Below are 21,989 nucleotides of genomic sequence, written 5' to 3'. Positions count from 1 at the left end.
GCATCATTGCCTGCGCCAACACATATCAGTAGCAGCAGAATACTTGCCAGGCGCTCAGAACGAGATAGCAGACTGGAATTCTCGATATCTGGTAGACTCCAGCAATTGGAGGCTACTCCCTTCCATTTTCAACAAGCTCCAGCATCTATGAGCCCCATTGAACCTGGACCTGTTCGCCTCCAGACTCAACACACAGTTGCCCAAGTTTTACAGCTGGAGGATAGACCCGGAAGCAGCGGGGACAGACGCCTTTCTCCAGAAGTGGTCGGAAGGAGTGCTATACTCCTTCCCTCCATTTATCATGTTGACGCAAGTGTTAGCACAGACGAGGAGAGACCGAGCAGAGCTGGTTCTCGTAGTCCCATTGTGGAAGTCCCAACTGTGGTTTCCAGTAGTGATAGAACTTTCTACGGATTTCCCGAGAGTGATTCCCAACGAAGCGGATCTTGTGCTGAGCCCAGTCGGGCACGCTCACCCGCTCATAGCAGAGGGTACACTGACCTTGCTAGCGTGCAGGGTTTCGGGCGATGTTGGGAGTTGCCAGGCATTTCGCAGCTCGATGCGGACTGTATTAGAAGTTCATGGGCGTCTTCCACCATTAGGAGCTACGGTTCCGCTTGGGATCGATGGTCGTCGTACTGCACAACCGTCGGTGTGGATCCCGTTTCAGCCCCTCTAGTTCACATGTTGAACTTTCTAGCACTAAGGTTTAGCGAGGGCTGTGCTTACAGAACTTTAGGAGTTTACAGATCAGCCATATCGGCAGGTCACGACAAGGTAGAGGGGCACCCGATAGGGGAGCACCCAGCAGTGATTAGACCTTTGAAAGGAGTGAAGCTAAAGAAACCACCGGAACCTAAATACCTGTAGTATGGGATGTACGCTCAGTGTTTCAGTTGTTCATGTCCTGGCCAGATAATAAAGACCTTTCTCGCTCTCAACTGTCAGGGAAGCTAGCCATGCTCCTATGTCTCATAGCGTGTAGACGGGTATCGGATGTGAAGGCATTAGAAATAGACAGAAAAATATTCTACCCAGATGGCGTGGCCTTCTCCATAGCGAATAGAACGAAGTCGGACTCTGCAGTTATTTCATATCCCTATTTCCCAGATAATGCTAAGCTTTGCGTAGCGCAGTGCATCAAGAACTATGAAGCAGCTACGGCAGCGTTGAGGCCCAGAGGTGTGACGCAGTTGCTCATTGCGCGTAGGAAGCCCTTTCACGCACTAGCGACAGCCACCATAGCGAGATGGGTTAGAGAAGTGATGCAGTGGGCAGGAATAGACTTGTCACGGTTTGGGGCGCACTCCGCGAGAGGCGCAATGGCATCCAGCGCATTTGCGTCAGGAGTATCCTTGCAAGACATTATGAAGTCAGCTGATTGGTCTAATGAACGTACCTTTAAGACTTTCTATTTTAAACCTGTCTCACAGATTGCTAATAGAGTTATTAATGACTTTGAACAAGCATAATGCTCGCCTCCGTCTTGTATTAGAATGAAGATTGTCCAGGCTTAACAGCTCAGGCAGTCTTGATTCTATTAAAGACAAGGAGGCGAGCATTATATCTCACCCTCGTGGGTCATGACAAAGCATGACCTGTACTGTTGTATTGTGTTGAGCAAAGCCCCCCCTTACGTTCTCGTCTTCCATTAATTGGAGGGGAAGACCAGAAGCAGACATGAATAAGTCTTCAGTGTTCCCGCATTTTGGAGTTCTTGGGGGAAAGTTCTACTGCAGCAGCTTACGCCAAAGTTCGGTGGGAGGAAGGACTGCATTCCCATGGTTGTTAGTTATGTTGACTGAGGAGTTTGAGTTAAGAACATTGGTCGCTAGCCAAAGAAAGAGGATTGGAGAGCAGTCGGAGCCCTTCTTATGGACAGGGGTGAGCCCTCATTGGGCAAAGGGACTGATGCAGGACTACAGAGGCACAGCGGATTGTGGACATTAGTAGTTCAAAACGATTTGATATCATTTTTTATGCTATTTTTTGAAAACTATGTTACCCCTATGTTTACAGAAGCTTCCAGGGCATGGAAGCGTAAAACAGTGTTACCAAGTTTTAAAAAAAATAAAAATGTGTTTTGTTGAATTGCTGTGGGAGCAGTAATTAAAGAAGTTGAAGCATAATGCTCGCCTCCTTTTCTTTAATAGAATCAAGACTGCCTGAGCTGTTAAGCCTCGACAATCTTCATTATGTTGTGTATTCTTATTGTGGATTTTATTGCATTATTTTATTGCTCTCTTTTGTAAATTACTTTTATGTTTTCTTTTAACTGACATACAGTTTGCATTCATTGATAGTTAAATGTAAAACCTTTTTGTCGATAGGCAATTTGCAATGAAGACATGTTTATGATCATTGCCCAATAGGGTAGCTCAGTGTTTCAGACCCATACCGCGGGGTACAGTGTCATGGTTTGAGGTTCTGCAAGAAAGATATGCTGCTGATGCCTCAAAGGTGAATAAAGTCATTGCTAACAATATGTAATATAATGTACACACTAAGAGGCAATCCACTGTGTGGACTGTGCTGCAAAAAAATAGAACAGTTCTTTAATGTATTTCCTGGCATGTACTACAGATGTCCATCTTTCTTCAATTTGGGTAGTGATAGGTGAAAGTTGGCTTTGGCAAGCATTCACAAATATATCCAAGATGAAATAAATGGAGGGGACTTTTTCTTGGTCTTTGAGTGTTGCATTGTGCAGAAAACCTCTCATCATAAGCCTGCACACCGCCATTTGGCCCGGAGATTGGATCCTTTTGGACATGGTGTCTCATGCCAGAATTGGGCCTTTCGAAGGCCTTCATGCCCACATATTTTATTTTAAATGTAATTTATAATGTACCATTCAAATATATTTAAATTCAGGATGCCATAAAGAAAAGCTAGGTGTTAAGGATGGTATAGGGTCAATGAAGGGTCATGCGATGTTAAAAGGGAAAGTTTGTAGAAGGGGGGGGGTGAGGAAAGTATTCATAGGTGCCCACGGTCGACACTGCTGAAACTCCCAAAGAGATGGGGCCTGGAGGAGTTGTTTGGATTTTCACCAACAATGGCAATGTTACATCCTATGGAATTCCTACCCACAACCTTCCATCCCAGCCCTATTCCCCCAGCTCTCTGTGATAGCTCTGGCCTTTTAAAGGGATGTCAATGATATTTATAAGGCGATTCATGAAATATAATAGCTTAAATGGAAACTTAAATGAGCTCCTGGAGTAATACAAATGTCTTAAGGCATTTGATTTAGAAGGCATATGTTTGTCTTTGAATGTGTTGCTTGTTTTGAATACCTATTAGAAACAATGTTTGGCAAAGCCAACAGTTTTGGCCTTAGCCTAAGCATTAGATAAGCAGGTAACAGGCCCTGCCATAATATCCCCAGCTACTTACACCACTTACCAGCATTGCCATCTTACGGACAGGAAGTATCCTTATGGTAGTGCCTGGAAAATGCCTATGCCATGCCTACACAACTGCCAAAAAGTATTGGCTTTACCAATTCTTGTTTTTATTGAGGGGAAATCTGCTGATGCGCCAATCCAGTTTTGGAATGTGAACAACTTTCCCTCAGTGTAAAAATAGCCTTATAGTCGCAGCTGTGGGCTATAGTGGAATGTTAATGCTCCGAACCCTCGTTCACTGACCTTGCTTTTCATGGGTCCTCAACTTTTGCTTCTGCCTTTGAGCCCTTTGAGGATGAAGTACTTTCATTTTAATATATGGGTTTAAAATGTGGTCCCAGCGTGTCCCATTAGTCAAGTGAAATTGTAGAGCAGGTTTTGACGAATAACTCTGGGCCTTGCCCAGAAAAACTCCATCCAACTCCTCTGTTGACACCTTGGCCAGGAATAATGTCGATTTCAAGTCTACGCTTAATGTCATGCAGGAGTATTTATTTTGATTACTCGTTGGCTGACGAAAGCAACACTTCTGAGATCCTACATGAAGGATCTTCTTATCAGTGCCCAAAACCCTTAGAGTTTTAAGGAACCCTTTGGGCATGTTCTGCCAGCCTCTCAGATAGGGTTGGCTAATTATGTGAAATGTAGGGCATTTCATTGTGTCTGGTCCAGGGGGATAATGTTGGCACATGGGAAAGCACTTGGTCTAGATGAGCTTCAAGCTCAAGAGGAGATTACGTACAGGGTCCCAAAGCAGGCTAAGGGGCTCAGCCTCCAATGAGCTTCCATCTCAAGTTGATGGACACAGTTTCTAAAGTTTAGGTTTAACTAACACCTGACTCTGGAAGGGATGGGGGCTTGGCATTTCTGGGATTGCCTTTTTGGGAGAGGTAGGGATACAAGTCCAGGCCTAAAAATGTCAAAGCCATTCTATCTGTTTGGGTGGCAAAATATTCCATGCTTAAAGGTTTGGACGTAAATGAAATAAATAAAATGAATTATAAGGTAATAAAAGACAGCTAGACACGCCAGACTTCTCCTGTCTCCTGTTTTACAGGACTATGAAATAACTGGCAGAAAAGTGGCAATTAGACTTGTTATTTCATGTCACTTCATTGGGTTACATTCTGTTGTCTGCTGCCATCTACATTGTCCTTGCTGCTAAATGTGTAACAGTTCTCATCAAGCCACAGGAGATGCTGGGAATGCTGAACAGGACTGTTGATGATCTTGAAGGACAATAGAAGTTCCATCAGTCTTGCTTCTGAGGCTGCACAGCCGGAAGTTCTGTTTTCAAGACTGTGCAATCTGTGGAAGCTTTTAGCTTCCTACCAGCACTTTCTGCATTTTGTTTTTGCCTTTTACTGGACTTAAAGTAAACAAAAGGCTAAGCTGAGTCACTGGTTAACAATGCATCCCTGGGCACAGGGGTTATGGTGGAAATCATAAAACACGTTCCCAAGTCTTGTTATCATTTAATGCAGTTGTATAATGATATTATGTGATAGGACGACTTAATGATAAAAATGGACGCAAGCATTAGCGGTGCCACCGTCCAATGAGAAATGCATTGCTCTTCCAGTTGGTTCGCAGGGCATCAAATGTGAAATTGATAATACGACCCTTGGAAGGAATCATTTGATTACACTTGTATGGCACACGTTCTTAAAATCTCTTTTATCTATTCTTAGTTAAGATCATGTGTGTGGACTAGGGATTCTGTTTCATATCATATTAAGAACAGTATTAAAGATGCCGCAAGAAATATGTAATGCATGGCACCCGGCAGTGTCCAAATGAAAGCCTGGAAGTAATGTTCTTATTACAGGCTAGTTCTGACATCACAGCTGGCCGCCAATAAGAACATGGCATCCGAACTGCTCTTCAGTCAGGTATTGCGTTTCAGTTGCGACGTCACAATGCCTGCTGCTTGAGCCAGCGCTGAGCAGACAGAATTCCAGCTGCCAGTGCAGCACTTAATAAAAAGCTGTGACAAGCTTTTCAGAATCCATGCTTGTAAACTCGTTTTCTGTGCTACTTTACAGCCATTAATTAACAAGGAACTGTTTATGGTAAAATATTGAGGGGCCAATTCATAGAACTCGGCGCACAAGTGGCGCACGCGGCTGGCGCACAGTGTGCGCGTGCGAATCCCTGCGCCAGCCGCGTGCGCCAAAACCCATTTCCGCGCACAGCGTATTCATGGATTCCAGCCACCAAAACCAGCCGTGGCGCATAGTGGCGCAGCGACCTTGCAGCAGCGCCAGTTACGCCCCCAAGAACGCCTTCCGCGCAGGGAAAAGCCATCAAAATCCCCAATCCAGCGCAAAGGGCTGCGCAAACCCTGTACCAGCACGGCAAGCGGGCTACGTGTATTCCAGGGGTTCACTTGAAGTCACTCACGCGATCGGGCCTGGGGGAGCGGGCTACGTGTATTTCAGGGGTTCGCGTGAACTTTTTCACGCGATCGGGCCTGGGGGAGCATGCTACGTGTATTTCAGGGGTTCGCGTGAACTTTGTCACGCGATCGGGCCTGGGGGAGCGGGCTACGTGTATTTCAGGGGTTCGCGTGAACTTATTCACGCGATCGGGCCTGGGGGAGCGTGCTACGTGTATTTCAGGGGTTCGCGTGAACTTCTTCACGCGATCGGGCCTGGGGGAGCGTGCTACGTGTATTTCAGGGGTTCGCGTGAAGTTCCACACGCGAATAGCCTGGGCGCGTGTATTTCAGGGGTGCGCGAGAAATTCTACACGCGATTTCAGCAGGGTACGTGTATTTCAGGGGTGCGCGAGAAATTCTACACGCGATTGGCCTGGGTACGTGGATCTCAGGGGTGCGCGAGAAATTCTACACGCGAATAGCCTGGGCGCGTGTATTTCAGGGGTGCGCGAGAAATTCTACACGCGATTTCAGCAGGGTACGTGTATTTCAGGGGTGCGTGAGAAATTCTACACGCGATTGGCCTGGGTACGTGGATTTCAGGGGTGCGCGAGAAATTCTACACGCGATTGGGCCTGTGCGAGTGGGGCAGTGTATTACGTGGGTGTGCGGGAAGTTGAAGAGGTGAATTGCCAGTGTGGGTCCTCCCAGGTCTCCCCTCTACCCCCTCCACGACCTCTGCAGGCAGCCCACACCACAGGGGACTAGCCTGCACCCCTGGTCATGTCCCGCAGGCAGCACATCCACCATGGGCATGCCCCCCACCAAGCCACATGTCCCCTTGCACCCCCACCCCCCAGCAGGCCCCCACTCATGTCCCCTTGCACCCCCACCCCCCAGCAGGCCCCCACTCATGTCCCCCTGCACCCCCACCCCCCAGCACTGTGGGGCACCTGCCAGCAGGCCCCCAACCATGTCCCCTTGCACCCCCACCCCCCAGCAGGCCCCCACTCATGTCCCCTTGCACCCCCACCCCCCAGCACTGTGGGGCACCTGCCAGCAGGCCCCCAACCATATCCCCTTGCACCCCCACCCCCCAGCACTGTGGGGAACCTGCCAGCAGGCCCCCAACCATGTCCCCTTGCACCCCCACCCCCCAGCAGGCCCCCACTCATGTCCCCTTGCACCCCCACCCCCCAGCACTGTGGGGCACCTGCCAGCAGGCCCCCAACCATGTCCCACTCATGTCCCCCTGCACCCCCACCCCCCAGCACTGTGGGGCACCTGCCAGCAGGCCCCCAACCATGTCCCACTCATGTCCCCCTGCACCCCCACCCCCCAGCACTGTGGGGCACCTGCCAGCAGGCCCCCAACCATGTCCCACTCATGTCCCCTTGCACCCCCACCCCCCAGCACTGTGGGGCACCTGCCAGCAGGCCCCCAACCATATCCCCTTGCACCCCCACCCCCCAGCACTGTGGGGCACCTGCCAGCAGGCCCCCAACCATGTCCCACTCATGTCCCCCTGCACCCCCACCCCCCAGCAGGCCCCCACTCATGTCCCCCTGCACCCCCACCCCCCAGCACTGTGGGGCACCTGCCAGCAGGCCCCCACTCATGTCCCCCTGCCCCCAGGTCCTGACGAAACGCAATCATGGCAGTAATGGGCAGCATACCCAGCACAAACACCCAGCCAAGGATTGCATCCACCCACATAGTAGATGCAATTACATGATACAACCCCAATGGCAAGTATGTAAATGAACACATGTCCGTCACACACACATACACAATGGGTGCAAGTGAATGTCAAAACCCATATCATGACATGCATGAAACCAATGAGAAAATACCACAAATTTAAGTTATAAATATATGTATTAAAGATGAAAATGAAGTAAAGAAATAAAACACACAACAATGGGGATGACAAAACTAATGGTCCATGTCCGAGAACTAATAGAAAAAACAAAAAAAGAAAGGAATCCAAAAACTAATGTAGTCCAAAGCAAAATAATGGGGGGGAAAAATAAGGAAAAACCATTGCCTCATGGTGAACGGAAATATAAATCCAACAAATGTTTTCCAAACATCAAACTATGTACAAGAAGATCCCAGGGTCCATGAGCCCAACACCATAAATGAAACCTACTACTACTAACTAATGAAAAAAATATATACAGAAAAGTGGCCATTGTCCGAGCGGTCCAAAAAAAACTTAAAAAATAAAGGAAACCTAACACTAACTAACTAAAGAACTATATACAATGGCAGCGGGCAAGTCCTGCGGCTCACTCTGTGATGTTGCCGGCCAGGGCATCATCGAACTCCATGTCGATGTCCCGGAGGCGGGACTCTGTCCTGGCCCCGAGGTCTCGCAGGGACAACCCCGTGTCCACCTCAAACTCCCTGCGAGCTTCCTCGAGGCACTCAGCCCGCCTCAACGCCCGACACATAGAGAACTCCGCCCTGACCATGGTGAGCCGCTCCTCTTCCGCCCGCTGCCGCTCCGCACCTATCCGCTGGACCAACTGCTCCCACACGGAAGACACTGCCATCCCAGGGTTCACCTGCCCTCCGGCCGATGCCTGCCCCTCTGATCTTGATGGCCCCGAGCCATGATGCCTCCCACGTCGAGCCTGCTGCTGCCTCCGACGCCACTGCCTCTGCCAGCACGACGGCATCCAGGCTGATGGAATCCACCGATGCCGTCGTGCACGTGCCCTGCCAGATGATGCCGGCACATCCTACATCTGCAGGGGGACAGTTGCTGGTGTGTCCACCCCTGCTGGACCTTCGACTCCCGACTGTGGCAGGGATGGGGTCCCCACCGAGCTGGCTGCGTTGGTCGGGGCAGGTCCACAGGGGGCCCTGGTGGCATCTGGGCCGGAAGACGGCATGGAGCACGACTGGCGCATAGCCCCCACAGAGGAGGAGAGGGTCGCCAGAAGGCCACACACATGTAGGAAACCCCCGACCATGGCGGCTCCCAAATGGTTCACGTACGCACGGTGCTCTTCGTGATGATGTGCATGCTCCTCCCGGGAAGCATGCACCTCATCACGAATGCCAGCCGTGCGCAACGCGACACCAATCAGGACCCTCTCCACACGGCCAGGGGTCCCCTCGTCCGCAGGTAGAGGAGTGTCAGATGACATGGACATCTCCCCTACCTGCGGACGGGCCTGGGATGGGGCATCCCTGCTGGTGCATGGTGGTGCAGTCACAGTGTCAGGGACAGTGACATGCACAGGCACCTCCACGGCGACCTGTGCTGCCTCCTGCCCCTGGCCCTGGACTGCACCACTTGCACCAGCGGGGATGCCCCCACCAGGCCCCATGTGTGGCTCAGTAGCGGCCTCCTCCCCCTCTGTGGAAACCACCAACCTGGATGTCTCCTCGCCGTCTTCCGCCGGTGCAAGCCCCTGTGGGGGCTCACCCACCCCTTCCGCTGCAGCCGTGGCGGCATCCCCGCCGCTCTGCTCCACAGCGCCTTCTCCGCCCTCTTCTTCACTTGCCACTGTGTAGAGGGAGACATAGAACACAAGCATCAGGGTACTGTACAATGGTCCCCTAGACAGGAAGCAACAGCAGATGAGTGGCACTGTCATACATCACTCCCATCATGTCCCTCCACAACACATGGGTCAGTGCAGGCAAAACACATACAGTAACAGGCATGGGGCAGGCCATGGACATTGGCATACATGACCAAGGGACTCATGATTCATACAATGTTGGTTTCAAAGTCACATGCATCATGGGTCTTTCCATCACATGCACACACCTCACCGTAGTTCCATCCATCTGGCCTCGTGCACCACAGACGCAGTGGATACAAGGATGACTAGGCTGCATCAGTGAATCTGAACATTGTCACAGACATGTGTCATGCATCCATGGCGGTGACAAGTCACAGACACGCAGGTCAGACACACACACATGGACACCATACGTGTACATGGGACCAGCACCCATCCCTCACCCCCACCCATGTCCAGGAACAGAGACTGCCATGCTTCCATGTGTCCATTCCGCACAGAGCCCCCCATGTTGCAATAGAACACATCACTGTACTCACATGCCTGACCATGATGTCCCTGCACACACACATACGTACATGGCCTATGTCACACATACAGGCAGGTATCAGACAACCAGCACACTGCAACATGCCCTGTCTCACACAGCAATGCTTGGCCACTTACCGGCCAACTCCAGATGGGTCTGCCTCCGAAGGATCTGGGCGTGGAGTGCTGGGTCTACGCGTTCCAGGACCCTCATCTGGATGTCACTCAGGCGTGCCCGGCCCCCCTCCGCGAGGCGCCGGGCCTTTTTGAGGGTCCTGGACCTCAAGTCCTCCCAGCGCTTCTTGATGTGCTTGATGTCGCGGGTTGCCACCCCCTCCGCGTTGATGGCAACCACTACATCGTCCCAGATCCTCTCCCGTCCTTCCTTGTTGGCGCGTGGTCTTCCGAAGAGGGCATCATAATGCCCCAGGACATGCTCCACCAGGACACCAACTTCCTTCTCACTGAAGCTGGTGGCCCTCTGCCTCTCTGGCTGGGGGTCGCCACTGGTCTCAGATGGTGCTTGCCCCGACATGGCGACCCCCGAGGCAGGCGTGGGTGGGCAACTGGGTCCTGGGGCTGGGCTGTGGAGCGATGGTATCCCAGTCGGGAGTCTACTGTTCCAGCAGGGGTGGACACAGCAACTGGACCCCTGCAGATGGCTGATGTGCAGGCACCAAATGGCAGGGCACGGTGGCAGCAGGCAGGCAGGCAGGCAGGCAGGCAGGCAGCAGCAGATGGCACGTGGGAGGCTGCTCGGGGCACTGGGGGGGCAGTGATTCGGCCTTCTGGGCAGGAGCGTGGTCTTCCGTGTGTATTCGCGTGGCCAGCTTGATACGGAGTGAATTGGCACGTGAAAAATCTGCACGTCAGCGTGTAATTCGAGGAAAGGCCCTTAGCGCGTAAGCGCGTCTGCACGCATACGCATTTTCATTGGACCAAAGGCCCTCAGCGCGTGAGCGCGTCTGTGACGTGACGTGCGAGGGTGTATCCCTCATTGCACGTGATGACAGAACACACGTGGATTTCAACCAATCGCGTGTGAAAGTTAACGGCACCCCGGAACACACGTACCCAGCCCAATCGCGTGTAGAATTTATTGCGCACCCCTGAAATACACGTACCCTGCTGAAATCGCGTGTGGAACTTCACGCGCACCCCTGAAATACACGCGCCCAGGCTATTTGCGTGTGGAACTTCACGCGCACCCCTGAAATACACGTACCCAGCCCAATCGCGTGTACGCTCGCTCCCCTCCAATCACACGCGATGACACCCGAATACGGGAAACACGTGCACGGCAAAAGACGTGCACAGGCGTCAACGAGTCCGCTCACACGGAGGCGTCCCGCGGACAGCATAAAAGTGCGCGCAAACAACAAACGCGTATATACAGCGACGATGAATGCCCCATTTGTTGCTGCACTGATCGTGGGACACCGCAGGAGGAGGAGAATAGCCAGGGCACGCATTTTTGCACCACGGACAAGCCTTTTTGGGATGCCTGACGACCAGGTCTACGGCAGGTATAGGTTTCCACCCCATATCATCCTAGACCTGGTCAGGGAGTGGGAAGATGACCTCACATCCCCCACCCTTTGCTCCCAAGCATTGAGCCCCTTGGAGAAGGTGCTCAATGTCTTGCATTTTTTGGCCACTGGGTCGTTTCAGCGGACCACTGCCATAGTGGGGGGGGTCTCACAGGCCACGCAGTCACGCTGCCTACACCAGGTACTGGCAATCATGACAGCGCACCCCTCAGTCCGCAGGCACATATACATGCCCAGAACACCCGCAGAAAGGCAGGCCGTTGTCCTGGATTTTTACAGGGTGGCACACTTCCCCAAAGTGCTCGGTGCCATAGATTGCACCCATGTGGCCCTACGTCCACCTAGGGCCACTGAGCACATCTACCGAAACCGCAAGCTCTGGCATTCCATCAATGTACAGGTGGTATGCGATGCAAAGGGAATCATCACCTCTGTCTATGCAAACTACCCTGGCTCCACCCATGACAGTTTCATATACAGAATGTCCGCCCTGAGCCGGGCCCTGGAAGCTGGGCAGCATGGCGACACATGGCTCTTAGGTGAGTACAAATGCCCTTGCACATGCATGCAAGTCACACACAGACAAATATCCAAACCCTAACAATCTCAATTATTATCACCTCCCCAGGGGACAGTGCCTACCCTCTGAGCAAACACATGATGACACCAATCCGGAACCCCACCACACCACCCCAGGTAAGATACAACACTGCCCATATTGCAACCAGGGGCATAGTGGAGCGCACATTCGGAGTGCTCAAGTCACGTTTCCGCTCCCTTGACCGCTCTGGTGGGCAACTACTCTATGCACCACCAGTAGTGTGCAGGATCATTGTGGCAGCATGTGTCCTGCACAATGTTGCAACACGGCAGGGCGTCCCGGTGGACATGGTGGTGCCCCCACATCCCCAACCACAGGCACAGGCGCTGCCCATGGGAGGGGACAGGGCACGTGGCGAGGAAGCCCGGACCCAGCTTGTGGCCACATTTTTCACCTAAACTCCCACCCCTGCGGAGTGCACACAGGCCTGGCACATACCAGGTGACAATCGATGATGACAAAGTGACAGTCAACTGTCACAACCCTACCACCCTGAGATAGTTGCCATGGAAGTGCCACATCGTCTGCATCCCTAGCTACTTAAACACAAGCTATCCTGTGCAACCAAAATGCACACATATGACATGTGAGATGACATGGGCCATACACAAGTATTCCAAGGCGCAATGAGGCAGGGGGGGGGGAACAAGGGAACACAGAGAACGGTACTACTAGGCCAGGTGTCATTGAGATTGTGCAAGTGCAGGGGTAGGGGGAAGGGAAAAGTGCAAGGGGATATGGTTGGGGGCCTGCTGGCAGGTGCCCCACAGTGCTGGGGGGTGGGGGTGCAAGGGGTCATGAGTGGGGGCCTGCTGGGGGGTGGGGGTGCAGGGGGACATGAGTGGGACATGGTTGGGGGCCTGCTGGCAGGTGCCCCACAGTGCTGGGGGGTGGGGGTGCAAGGGGATATGGTTGGGGGCCTGCTGGCAGGTGCCCCACAGTGCTGGGGGGTGGGGGTGCAAGGGGACATGAGTGGGACATGGTTGGGGGCCTGCTGGCAGGTGCCCCACAGTGCTGGGGGGTGGGGGTGCAAGGGGATATGGTTGGGGGCCTGCTGGCAGGTGCCCCACAGTGCTGGGGGGTGGGGGTGCAGGGGGACATGAGTGGGACATGGTTGGGGGCCTGCTGGCAGGTGCCCCACAGTGCTGGGGGGGTGGGGTGCAGGGGGACATGAGTGGGACATGGTTGGGGGCCTGCTGGCAGGTGCCCCACAGTGCTGGGGGGTGGGGGTGCAGGGGGACATGAGTGGGACATGGTTGGGGGCCTGCTGGCAGGTGCCCCACAGTGCTGGGGGGTGGGGGTGCAAGGGGATATGGTTGGGGGCCTGCTGGCAGGTGCCCCACAGTGCTGGGGGGTGGGGGTGCAGGGGGACATGAGTGGGACATGGTTGGGGGCCTGCTGGCAGGTGCCCCACAGTGCTGGGGGGTGGGGGTGCAGGGGGACATGTGGCTTGGCTGGGGGGCATGCCCATGGTGGATGGGCTGCCTGCGGGACATGACCAGGGGTGCAGGCTAGTCCCCTGTGGTGTGGGCTGCCTGCAGAGGTCGTGGAGGGGGTAGAGGGGAGACCTCGGAGGACCCACACTGGCAATTCACCTCTTCAACTTCCCGCACACCCACGTAATACACTGCCCCACTCGCACAGGCCCAATCGCGTGTAGGATTTCTCGCGCACCCCTGTAATACACGTACCAGGCCAATCGCGTGTAGCATTTCTCGCGCACCCCTGAAATCCACGTACCCAGCCCATTCGCGTGTAGATTTTCTCGCGCACCCCTGTAATACACGTACCCAGCCCAATCGCGTGTAGCATTCCTCGCGCACCCCTGAAATCCACGTACCCAGCCCAATCGCGTGTACATTTTCTCGCGCACCCCTGTAATAGACGTACCCAGGCCAATCGCGTGTAGCATTTCTCGCGCACCCCTGAAATCCACGTACCCAGACCAATCGCGTGTAGATTTTCTCGCGCACCCCTGTAATACACGTACCCAGGCCAATCGCGTGTAGAATTTCTCGCGCACCCCTGAAATCCACATACCCCGCTCAATCGCGTATTTGACTTCCCGCGCGCCACTTTTTTGATGCGCTGGGACTCTACCGCCTGCCTTCGTGTGGCGGCCGTGTTTCAGCTTGTGCGTGTCTTTGCCTGTGCGTGGCTTTGCCCTATTCGATTCCATGAATACGTGTGGTTCGAGTGCGTGTGGGCGTTCCGTCTGCTTCCCTGCAGTACATCCCCAGTTACGCCCTTATTTTCCCGTGTTGTTCCCCATTCCGCGCGTTACGCCCCATGTCCCGCCCACTTTCTGGTGTGTGCGCTGAGGTTGTGCGCTTTCACTGTGCGCGTCGCGCACGCCTTTCGCGATGTTGCAGTGACTTGTGCGCCATGCATGGGTTGGGCGCACATCCCGCGGTGAACACGCGCAGGGACTTCCATGAATCGCACGCGTGCGCGTGCGCCTGTTTTTTTCCGCTTGCGCATGCTTGCGCGAAGATTTTCGGCGCACGTTTGTTCCATGAATCGGCCCCTTAATGTGCGCACGCATGGAGTTTAACACGTGAGCACGAATCTGTACATAATTACGTATTTTAAAGCACAGAATGAAAACTTTTTCTAAAAGCATTTCATTAAGCTGCTCAAACGAGTTTTCTGCAGCACATTGGAAGCTGAATATTTTTTTGTTTTTTTCAAAATCCATCCGGATTCTACATTCAAATATCTCTTCAATTAGTTTTGGCAAGAGGGCAAGTATTAAATAAAGGTGATACAGTCTATGGACATGAATCATAAGGAATAAAATCGCCCTTACAAAATGTTCAATATGTAAAAAAGATATTGCAAGTCCGTGGGATTTTTGTGACCTTATCCAGGAACTCGGCCTCCTTATAACACACGCAAGGGGTACTTTACCATATATCTATATATAATAATACATTTAATAAGGATCTACAATGGCTCTTGGTGCCTGCCTGACTGTTACAGACGCCATTGGTAAAAACGCCAAAGGACTGGCAGAGGCGAGCTGGAGAAAGAAGAACACAGCTCCTCAGTGATGCAGAACAGCAAAGACTGACGTGGTTTCTGCATCGAGTTCAGACAAATAAAATCTCTGTTCTACGTTGACTATGCACCCTCCAGAAAAACAAAAAAAAGGCTAACCTTTCCTACCCTGCCACGCCCATCCTTCTTACCAGGGACGATACTTGCAGTCAGGGGCAAGTGGGGAAACGCTTGAAAATCTGCAGCAAGGAATGCCTTGAGGTCTGGATGTGCTGTTTAGCGGCTCACTTAGAGATCACTGGCAGGAACACAGGGACTGTAATCAAGCATGTTTGGCAAGATCCGCCACCGATTCCTACTGAGAAGACTCATACATGTTCTTGGGTAGTTTAGTGTCTTCCCTGGCAGGAAATCCAGTTGAACTTTGGCACATGTTTTTTTCCTGGACCTATTGCTGGCCCGTGGGGTTGTGCACATCTACAGGACTGCTTTCGAGAAAATTGAGTATGATTCCAGTTGAATATTTAAACTGGCAATTGGTATATAATTGGATCTTTTTGGTCCTGCTTGCATGTTTATTTGAACAGTAGAATTCCCGTTGCTGTTGTTGTGCACCTCGACTCTTGGAAACCGAATGACAAAGCATCCATTTCCAGCAATTGGATTCAAAGACACGATTTGCGGCAGGTATCTTGGGATTTTCACCAGGATGAGGACTCATCTAATGAACTGTGCATGTTACAATGGGTGAATTCCATAGTGGAACTACCTGTCCCCGCCTGTGAATGAGAAGAAAAGATAACAAACTTACCTTCATGGAGAAGATGCAAGCAACTAGCCCCAGAGGGCAGAAGCAGCACAGCATGGTGAAGATGGAGTATCCCAGATAGTCAACCTCGTAGACCGGCAGAGATGTCACCACTGTCGTCGTCTGTGTGGTCACCACGGGAATTGGACTCTGAGTGATGACAACATTGTTCTGTGGATACTGGTAGGCAGGGACTGCATTACTATACATTGGTGGCTGTCCGATTGCAAACCCTGGTGGAATGGGATTGTAGGGTGGAGGGTACATGGACGAAGCAGTCCCGGAATTAGTTGTCTGCTGAGTATACTGAACGCGTTCCATTTCGACACCTCTATTTTCTTTTTTTCAAGGATGGTCTGTCCCACTGGCCTCTGCCACTTCTTGCCTTCTTACAGTTCTCACTTGCCCTCTTTCTCCTTCTTCCTTAGCTTGCCATCTAGTCAGAGGTTTTGTGTTCCCTCTTTTCCTTATAAGGCGGCCTTGGGTGTCTCGTTGGCAACAAGTACACAAGCAAGGCTTGTGCTTTCCTTTTTTTATGTTTGTCTCCTTCCTCATCTAGCTCTGTTGCCCTGGTGTAGAGGGCTGCGATGCAGGTATGCATTGTTCTGTTGTTAGAATAATCATGGCTCTGAAGAACTGACAGCACTTGTAATTTTTAGTTCTAAACCAACAAACTTGTTTCTGTCAGATGTTTTGTTTCACTTTGCATTGAAGCCTTCTGGTTGCAGGGTATGCTCGGACGTGTTGGTCTACTTTTATTGTGTATAGGAATGATAGTTACTCTTTGCCATCGCCTAACTTATTATTTACTTTTGTAGACTGTTTTAGACCTTTCAGATTGCAATATCCATAGGGTTGGTTTACTTTTCTTTCTATAAATTATATGGATCAACAGGAATCTCAGAGTTAATGTAATTTATGTTCCTCTCTTTTTAAATTCAAAAGGATACTGACCTAATTGTTTGCCTATAAAATCAATTTCACTGAGTCTAAAGTTTCCTTCTGACTTCCCTTCCCTTTGGATAGTGAACTCTGGAGACTGTCTTCTCAGTTGCGTTAGATACACTACAGAAACCTTTCCAGTTTTACAACCTCTTACCTATTTTGGGGTATTCTTTACATATCGAGCGGTGGAATTATGGCCTAACAACCACCAACTCCTCCTCCACATTTAATACAACCTCCCATAGCCTGCTCTTTTCCTTAAGCCTGTGGTCAGGATCTTTATGTATGTGTTCCTGACATAGGCGCACCAATGATTCCCTCAAGTTCACCAGGCTCTCCAAGTGTTAGTGTGGCAGAACAGCCCTGGCCTAACTCTCAGGAGGCGAAGAGGAGCACTTACCAGATGCAGTATACACACTATTCACAAATACCCTATGAGAAAATGCCCACACAAAAGATCATCTTTATATGAGAAAAGACAAAAGATCAAAACGATACATTAACAGGCAAGCACACTTAATAAAAGAAATTAAACAATGTAACAGTCAAGTAAAAACAGTTTCAGACATTTCTTAAAAGTCGTTCTTAGAGCGGAATGCGGAATTACAGGAGTGCCTGGAAAGGTCGAAGCTAAAGTGCCCAGTCAGTCCTCTCAATTCTACAAACCGAGATCTGACATGATCATAAATGTAAAACAGGCACAGTTAAGAGATATACCTCCTCCGCCTTTTGTGTAACGTGGGCCATGGGAAGGTTATATTCTCAAGAGGGGTATGAATGTAGTCAGTAGCAAACCAAACAGAAAAGTATAATAGTCCAAAATAAAGGAATGTCCAATCAAGTTTCTATAAAAAATATATACTTTAATTAAACACAGCATGTACAATATGAAATAATGAGAAGCCACTGTAAATACCCACCCCTGTAGATTGAATACAAAATATGCAAGATGCCAAGATGCAGCACTTTGAGTAATGAGACAAAGGGAGAAAAGGCACTAAAAACGACCATGTTCAAAGAATATGTTCTTGAGTTGTAAAAATGTATTAATGTAATGTAGCCAGACTCTGGGGCCCAAAATGAATATGGGGCAGTTATCAGACAGGCTATAATACCTTTTGCATTGTCTTGACGGTTCTACAACAATGAGCAAGGCTCCTTGCCATTGTTCGGTCAGTTTGAGATGTGGCCGTCACAGTCATCCAACAGTGAGAGGGTGTTGAAGCGGGCTCGAACTGAAAGAATGCTGCGATTCAAGGAGGCTAAAGTGGTGAAGATCATGGAGGTCGCCAGATTTGGCTCGACAGTTGGGGATATACGGCAGATGGGATAATGACCGGATGCACAGGCAAGGTGGTCGATGTGGCTTGAAGGATGCAGTTTGGGAGAAACGCAAGTGGCAGTTCAGAAATCCACTTGACCGGCAATGAAGAGGCAGGTGGTGCAAATGGTGGTTTGAGCAATGCAGATGCAGTGGCACTTCTATGTTTGAGTCGAGGCAACATCGTGCTTTATATGGCGTGGTGCTGTGGCAAAATTCTTTGAATGGACGGACTGTGGTTCGAAAGGTGATGTGTGCCAAAGGGAGCTCCGGAGGGTCCTGGTGTTTCAAACTCAGTCGAGCACACTTGAGTGGCAGGTTAAACCATCATCATAATAACTTTATTCAGCCATTGGCCATCAAAGTACATCCTAATATAATACAATAACTGTTAGGTTACATAACAACACAGTAAATATTAAATTCAGGAAACAAGATCACCCTGTTAAAGAGGCTTGGACAATAAAGAACCATCAGGTTATTTGCCAAACTAATTAACCATAAATCTATTCCCCAATGGGATTAAATCGGCACCCGATAGAGCAGAATTATGGAAATGATTTCCAAGTGGAGAAATATTACTGTGAGCAGGGATAAGGTTAATGGAAATCTTGCTGGGTTTATTCCAGGTGTGGTCCACATTACTGTCCAGTACCCCATTAGCCATTCTATGATTCCTGAATTCTAGTTTCACAGTGGCACTGAAGGGATCACCCTCATGGTGCAGTCTGTGGCAGCTCATTATGGCATCTTGTGTTACAAATGTGCAGCCTCTTGTTGTTGTTGGAGCCAATGCAGGCATTTGTTCAGGAGCGCATCCCCATGTTCTCGTTGGTTATGGTGCAACTTGGGTACCCCATGCATGAATGCAGTTTCCCTTCCCTCCCAAGGTTGTAATCAGACTAACCCGGGGACCCAGACGAGAAGCGCTATGATGGGCTAAGGTAGGTCCATGGAAAAAAACACAGTTTCTTCCATTATTTCGGACCCCAGGGCCCCTTTTTGCATGCAGGGTATGGAGCTTAAGGGGCTCATTGGTTTCCTTTGGAGTGGGCTGTCAGACAAATTGCTCCCTGGTATTCGTTGAATTTGGAGTGGGTGTATGTGGCTGGCACTGAGTAAAGCCCAAATAATTCCTGTTGGTAAGAAGGTAAGGGCCAACATTATTATTGCCAATGTTCGGGGATCTGTGTTGGTACATGTTTCAAGTTCCTCGTGGAGATGATGGGGTCCTACGTCTGGGGCTAATCCAGTGCTAGGGATTAGACCCCTTCATATTCTCCTATCACCTCTTCCCCCAGGTACAATCAAAGCTAATAGGAGCCATTTTATAACTAACGAGCTCAACCAGCACGTGCTTGCAGCTGCAGCCATCGGCCAGGTCCAAGTCCTTGATAAGGGAAGTGCAAGAGGTTGATTGCTTGAGTGGGCTGAGGTATTACTGACTTCAGTCCATCAGGTCCTTCTGGTTCTCACCCTGAAGCCTATCACATGTACATTAACACACCTCCATGAGCAAGTAGATTTGTATAGCCTCGTGAGCCGACTGCCCCCCACGCCCAAAGGCCTGGGGAGGAATACGGATGTAAGTGGGCTGTAATCAGTGGTGCACAGAGGGTGAAGTGCAGCAAGATTAGAGGCTATGCCATCTTCAAGGGTGACGGTACTAGGGACAGGGAGCTCCTCTGTGGAGGGGATCTCTTCAGGATCTTGCACAAGGGTGGGCATGATGGAAGAGGGAGACACAAATGGGGGTACGGCAGCCAAAGCTGTTTGATCTAAACCTCCCATAGTGGTTTTTCCCCTATCCTCCCTTCCTTCATCACACAAGTCCAATGGGGGTCCTCCACTGATGGCACTGCTAACAGCATTAACTGGACCGAATGCCACATCATTCTCACCAGCACGAGCCATGATCTTGTGGGTCACTCCTTCAGTACTGCTAAGGCTGGAGGGCGACATGGGAGTAGAGATAGAAGAGGAAATGGGTTTACCCCCAGTATCCAGTGCACTGCCCAAGAAGTTGCTGATTTCTTTAACTAAATCATAAGTGTCACCTGTGATCATGGGGGGGGGGGGGCTTTGAGGGTGCGTCTTATTGCAGACTTTAGCCAAGCTATGGGTCGTCAATATCCCTTTTTTAAATTTACACTTAAGTTTGAGGATTTTCCTACTCTGTTTATCCGGGTTCAGCTCAGGCGCGGGCTTAGACTCAAGGAGGATACCTGAAAAAGAGAAAGGCAAAAGAGAGGGGGTGGGGGTGAGTCCTCTCCATAGTATGAATTCTTTCCGAATTCCGATTACCAATTTCCCTGCTTGCAGCAGTCACTAGATGTCACTGGATACCACGTGTGGGCCGGTGAGTTGAGGCAGAAAACAGAGAGGGGTGGGGGGCTGCAGAGGGCCAGAAAGACGTAGCAAGGGCCAGCCAACTAGCAGAGTAGAGCAACACAGCTCTGGTTTGGGACAGTGCAGTTCCCACCAAGTGTTGCGACTCCTCTCCTTGTCGTGCAGAATCAGGTGCAGGATTGAATGCGTTGACTGTGGACCTAAGGTGACGATATATTGGCAGGTGCTGTGCCTCAAGAACGCCTAACACCCCATGGGTGCCAACACCCCCAGCGCCGTTGACCAGTCGGTTTCACCCTGTGGGGTGGGCCTGTGGTTTTTGTAGTCAGGGGGTGTGGCCAGGCAAAACGGAAGCAGGAGCAGCAGAATTGAGCCAGAAAACGCGGGGTACCCAACACCTCCAGCGCCCTTGACCAGCAGGCTTCACCCTGCGGGTGGGTCTGCCGTTTCTGTAGTGAGGGGGGCGTGGCCAGGCAAAACGGAAGCAGGAGCCGCAGAATGGTGCCGGAACACCCCGTGGGTTCCCAACACCCCCAGCACTCTTGACCAGTGGCAGATTAAAGCAGTTTGATTCCAAAATGGTAGGAATCCTGGCTGTCTTGCTTCTCAGGAGCTGTGAGTCCCACTCTAGGGTCTCAGGGACAAGATGAGTCACTTTGTCAGCTCCCAAACACGGGTAGACTAACACACACCATCCAGTGATTCTTCTACAAGGCACGGTGCTGGGCAGCAGTGTGGCTGGCAGAGTTGCAAGTCTTGTTCCAACCGTCGGTTCACCCTCTCTTTTCCCTGGTGATAGTTAGGGGACAGAACTTGCCTCTGCCTTGGAACACCTATCTTCACCTCACAACTGTAGGACTTTAAAAAGAGATGATCTCCCAACTGGGTCCAATGAAATCTTCAAGTGTTGAAGTCCACAGGATGATTCAAAGACATGGTGGGAGACCCTTTCCCCAACAATCTCCAGATGGCTGGACTAAAGCTAGCCTGGTTTAGGGGTGCAATTGCTTTTCAAGGAACACATGCTCTTTGCTGTCTGACATCACACACAAAGTGCTTTTTGCAACAGGAAGTGGAGGCACAGGAAGGAAAGATAGAGACAGAGAAAACCAAGATGGTGTAACCATCCTAACCTTTCTCCACATGCAAAGAGCTCCCTCTGGCTACACTAACACGGCCCGTCCACTTATCAATAGAATTAAAGGCCTTTAGATATAGAGCACCGTGGTGTGGGGCCTAGCCTTTTGTGAATGGGTGCGACCTACAATTACTGCTCCCAGGCCAGTGTCCTGTGGAGTAGTTGCCATGCTGGGGAGAGTGTTACCTGCCCTCACAAAAGGAACAAAGAGAGGCAACTCCCCAAGGCAAGAGTTTTGATGGCTGCATCAGAGTTTGCCAGTTTAGGGGGGTAAATGCACATAACCCTTGCATAGCTAAACTGGTCTCACAGGACTGAACAGGGTTGCCCAGCCCTTTAAGATGAGTAGCAATACCCTGGAGATGGATGGGGATGCAGATTTTATTCATACATCAATAATCAAGACGACTCAGGTAG

At 50.9% G+C, this 21,989-nt stretch overlaps 1 protein-coding gene across 1 annotated transcript in view; it reads right to left on the bottom strand.

The window, feature by feature from the left end:
- Window positions 1-16,234, bottom strand: part of LOC138570162 (interferon-induced transmembrane protein 1-like) — a 67,516-nt gene extending 51,282 nt beyond the window's left edge. Inside the window, exon 1 of the mRNA XM_069648867.1 lies at window positions 15,823-16,234. Coding sequence (XP_069504968.1) covers window positions 15,823-16,140 — 318 coding nt within the window. The 5' untranslated portion in view covers window positions 16,141-16,234. The remainder of the gene's footprint in view (window positions 1-15,822) is intronic.
- Window positions 16,235-21,989: the final 5,755 nt, after the last annotated feature.

This window comes from Ambystoma mexicanum, chromosome 1p (genome assembly GCF_040938575.1).
Source record: "Ambystoma mexicanum isolate Mex_15411 chromosome 1p, UKY_AmexF1_1, whole genome shotgun sequence".
In the NCBI taxonomy this organism is placed as follows: Eukaryota; Metazoa; Chordata; class Amphibia; order Caudata; family Ambystomatidae; genus Ambystoma; species Ambystoma mexicanum.
The sequence above is the reverse complement of the archived record's forward strand: the minus strand, read 5'-3'. Positions and strand labels throughout refer to the sequence as shown.